A 3100-nucleotide genomic window follows, 5' to 3' on the forward strand; every position below is an offset into this window, starting at 1 on the left:
TTTAAAAAAAATATTTTATTTATTTGAAAGAGAATTAGGGAGATGGAATGCACAAGCAGGGGAAGGGGCAGAAGCAGACTAGACTCCCTGCTGAGCAGGGAGCCTGATGTGGGACTCTATCCTAGGACTCTGGGACCATGACCTGACCTGAAGGCAGATGCTTAACTGGCTGAGGCACCCATGGACTCCCATTTTGTAGCTGGACGGCCAATAGGTATACCTGTTGCTTTTGGAAGCTTTGTCATACCAAGCAGGTCTTATTGCCATGGCAACACTGATGCCTCCTCCCATGATCTCCTGATCCATACGTTTGCCCCACACAGAGATGCTGAGATCTTTCTCCTTCATCTACTTGGGGCTTCTGGGAGTACCGGGAAGCCCACGTGGCCTTAGCACCGAGGACTTGGGAGACCCTTTGGACTGTGCAGCTCCGGACTGCAGAGCTGAGGTGTGTTCTTGTGATTCTCTCACTCCAGGGCTTTGAAGTGGGCCCCAGAGTCCCCCCGCAGCCCGCAGGCAGTGTTTTCACACCAAGGCAGCGCCTGCAGAGTCAGAGACAGTGAGCAGGAGACCGAGGCCTTTACTCGGATGGGACCTGGGAAGGGCTCCTGGCTGCGGAGGGAGGCTCCAGCTGCAGAGGGGCAGGTGCTGGTGGGAGAGGGTGGGGCTCTGACTCAGGATGTGGAGGGTGAGGGGCTGGTTTCAAGGTTGTTTGGGCAGACCAGGGTCACTCTGGATCAGGTGCTAAGTAAGAGTGGATGGGATGGCTCCCGGCTGCGGGGATCAGGAAGGGAGGGTTCCTGGCTGCAGGGTTGCAGATGATGGTGGGTGGGGTTCTGGCTGCAGTGGCCAGATCATGGACGTAGGCCAGATCAGGTGTGTTGGCCAAGGCAAAAGGAGGTCTCCTCACTGCAGAGGTGAGGGGTGCATGGTGGGGGTTCTAAGCCAGGGCATGGAGCGTGTTAACTGGCCAGGGAGGAGATCCAGGTCGCTGTGGGGGGTGGTAGGGTGGGCTGTCTGGCACCAATGTCCCTCTATCCTCTTTGCACCCACAGGCCACCACTGCAGAGGCTGTGGCAGTGTGCGCATCCCTGTCCAATCGGGCTCCCTCCCCCGCCAGGTATTCATGATGGCACTGGCAATGCTGCATGAGTGGTGCAAGTGAGAGCACGCACCATTTCCTGCTCATCCCGGATGACTGTGAGGAAGAGGAATTCCAGAATGCCGCGAAGACTGCCCTGTGGCCCCTGGGCAGATACCAAGTGCTGGGCAAAGTGTTCAGAAAGGAGCTCAGATCCAGGGTCGCCTTAGTGGAGTTTGCTCAGTATTTAAACCGAAGTTTGATTCCCCGACAAACAGCAGGCAAGGGAGGACCCTGGCCTGTGGTCTTTCTGCCCCAGGCTCCTGATTTAGAGTCACAGGATAGACCCAATTTCCCTGCCCAGCACCAGAGGCAAGCAAGGTCTGGCCAGGCAGGTGAGGCAGGAGCTGTAGGTAAAGAAAGGGCTGCAGATGTCACAGGAGCTGCAAGTAAGGAAGGGTGTGAAGGTCAGGAAGGAGCTATAGGTGAGGCAGGAGCTGCAGGTGAGGCAGGAGCTGCAGGTGAGGGGGGAGGGGCAGGTGAGGCAGGAGTTGCAGGTGAGGAAGAAGCCATAGGTGAAGTGGGAGTTGCAAGTGAGGCGAGAGCAGCAGGTGAGATGGGAGCTGCAGGTGAGGAAGGGTGTAAAGGTAAGGAAGAAGCTACATGTGAGGTGGGGGCTGCTGGTGATAAAGGACATGAAAGTGAGGAAAAAGCTGCAGGTGTGGAAGGAGCTGTAGGTGAGGCAGGAACTGAAAATGAAGGGATAGTGTTAGATGAAGGAGATGCAGATGTGGTAGGAGCTGTCAGTATGGTAGGAGAAGATGGAGGAGTACTCGATGAAGAGGGAGCTGTAGGTGTGGCAGGAGCAGAAGGTGAGGCAGGAGCTGTAGGTGTGACAGGAGCTGCCGGTGTGGCAGGAACAGAAGATGAAGGAGCAGTGCCTGATGAGGAGGGAGCCGCAGGTGACACAGGAATTGCAGGTGTGCTGGGATCTGTGAGTATGGCAGGAGCAGCAGGGGAGGCGGGCACTACAGGGGAGGAAGGAGCTGCAGGAGCCGTAGATGAGGGAGGATCCTGGATCCAGCAGTGGGGCCAGGCTTGGCAGCCTGTGCCAGAAGACGCGGCCTACGGGGAACTGAGAACCTTCTCCGGGATGGAAGATCCAGACCAAGAGTCCTTTGAGGTCTGGCTGGAGCACGCCAACGACATGCTGTTCATGTGGCGCCACGTGCCAGAAGGGGAGAGGAGGCGGTGGCTGATGGAAAGCTTGGGGGGCCTCGCGCTCGAGTTCATGTGCGGCCTCCTGGCAGAAAATCCCAACATGCTTGCGCAGGATTGCCTGGCCGCAATGGTCCAGGTGTTCGGAGACAAGGATCCCTGCGTGACCGCACGGCTGAAGTTCCTGACGTGCGCCCAGCGGCCCCAGGAGACTCTGTTTGCCTACGTGATGCGCCTGGAAGGCCTGCTGCAGTCGGCCGTGGAGAAGGGGGCCATCCATCCCACCATCGCGGACCAGGTTCGCGCCAGGCAGGTGCTGATGCGGGCTCGCTCCAACGAGATGCTCCAGAGCAAGCTGAAGAGGATGCGGCTGGAGAGGAGACCACCCGGCTTCCTGGGGATGCTGCGGCTCATCCGCGAGGCCGAGGCGTGGGAGGCCGCCCCAGCTACGGGTGAGCAGTTCCAAGTGGAAGAAGGGCGCCCCGCCCGTGTATGTCAGAGACTATGGCAGGAGGACTGTGGTGGTGGGGGACGCAGAGGTCCCTGAGAGGAGGAGGGCCGTGACCTATGGGTTCTAGTGACGGTTAGACGTTCCTCTCTCTGTTGTCATTCCCTGTCTTTAATGGTTGCAGTACATTTTCTCTTCAATAAATTTCATTGAATGTTTCAGCTAGGTCTTGTCTTGGCTGTGGCTCATCGAGGGAATGGTCTACTGACGTCGGAGTGGGGCCAACAGTTGCCTGTTACCCAGAGTTGGCTTTCACATATGGTCACGGCAAGGTCCAAGAGGTGATGTGGGTT

General features: G+C 57.7%; 1 protein-coding gene across 1 annotated transcript; it reads left to right on the plus strand.

Annotated features, from left to right (window-relative positions):
* Nucleotides 1–1129: 1129 nt before the first annotated feature.
* Nucleotides 1130–2846, plus strand: LOC111094960 (paraneoplastic antigen Ma6E-like). Its single transcript, XM_038588853.1, is given in 2 exon segments — nucleotides 1130–1161; nucleotides 1163–2846. Coding segments are annotated over 2 exon segments (1716 nt in total).
* Nucleotides 2847–3100: the final 254 nt, after the last annotated feature.

This window comes from Canis lupus, chromosome X (genome assembly GCF_011100685.1).
Source record: "Canis lupus familiaris isolate Mischka breed German Shepherd chromosome X, alternate assembly UU_Cfam_GSD_1.0, whole genome shotgun sequence".
In the NCBI taxonomy this organism is placed as follows: Eukaryota; Metazoa; Chordata; class Mammalia; order Carnivora; family Canidae; genus Canis; species Canis lupus.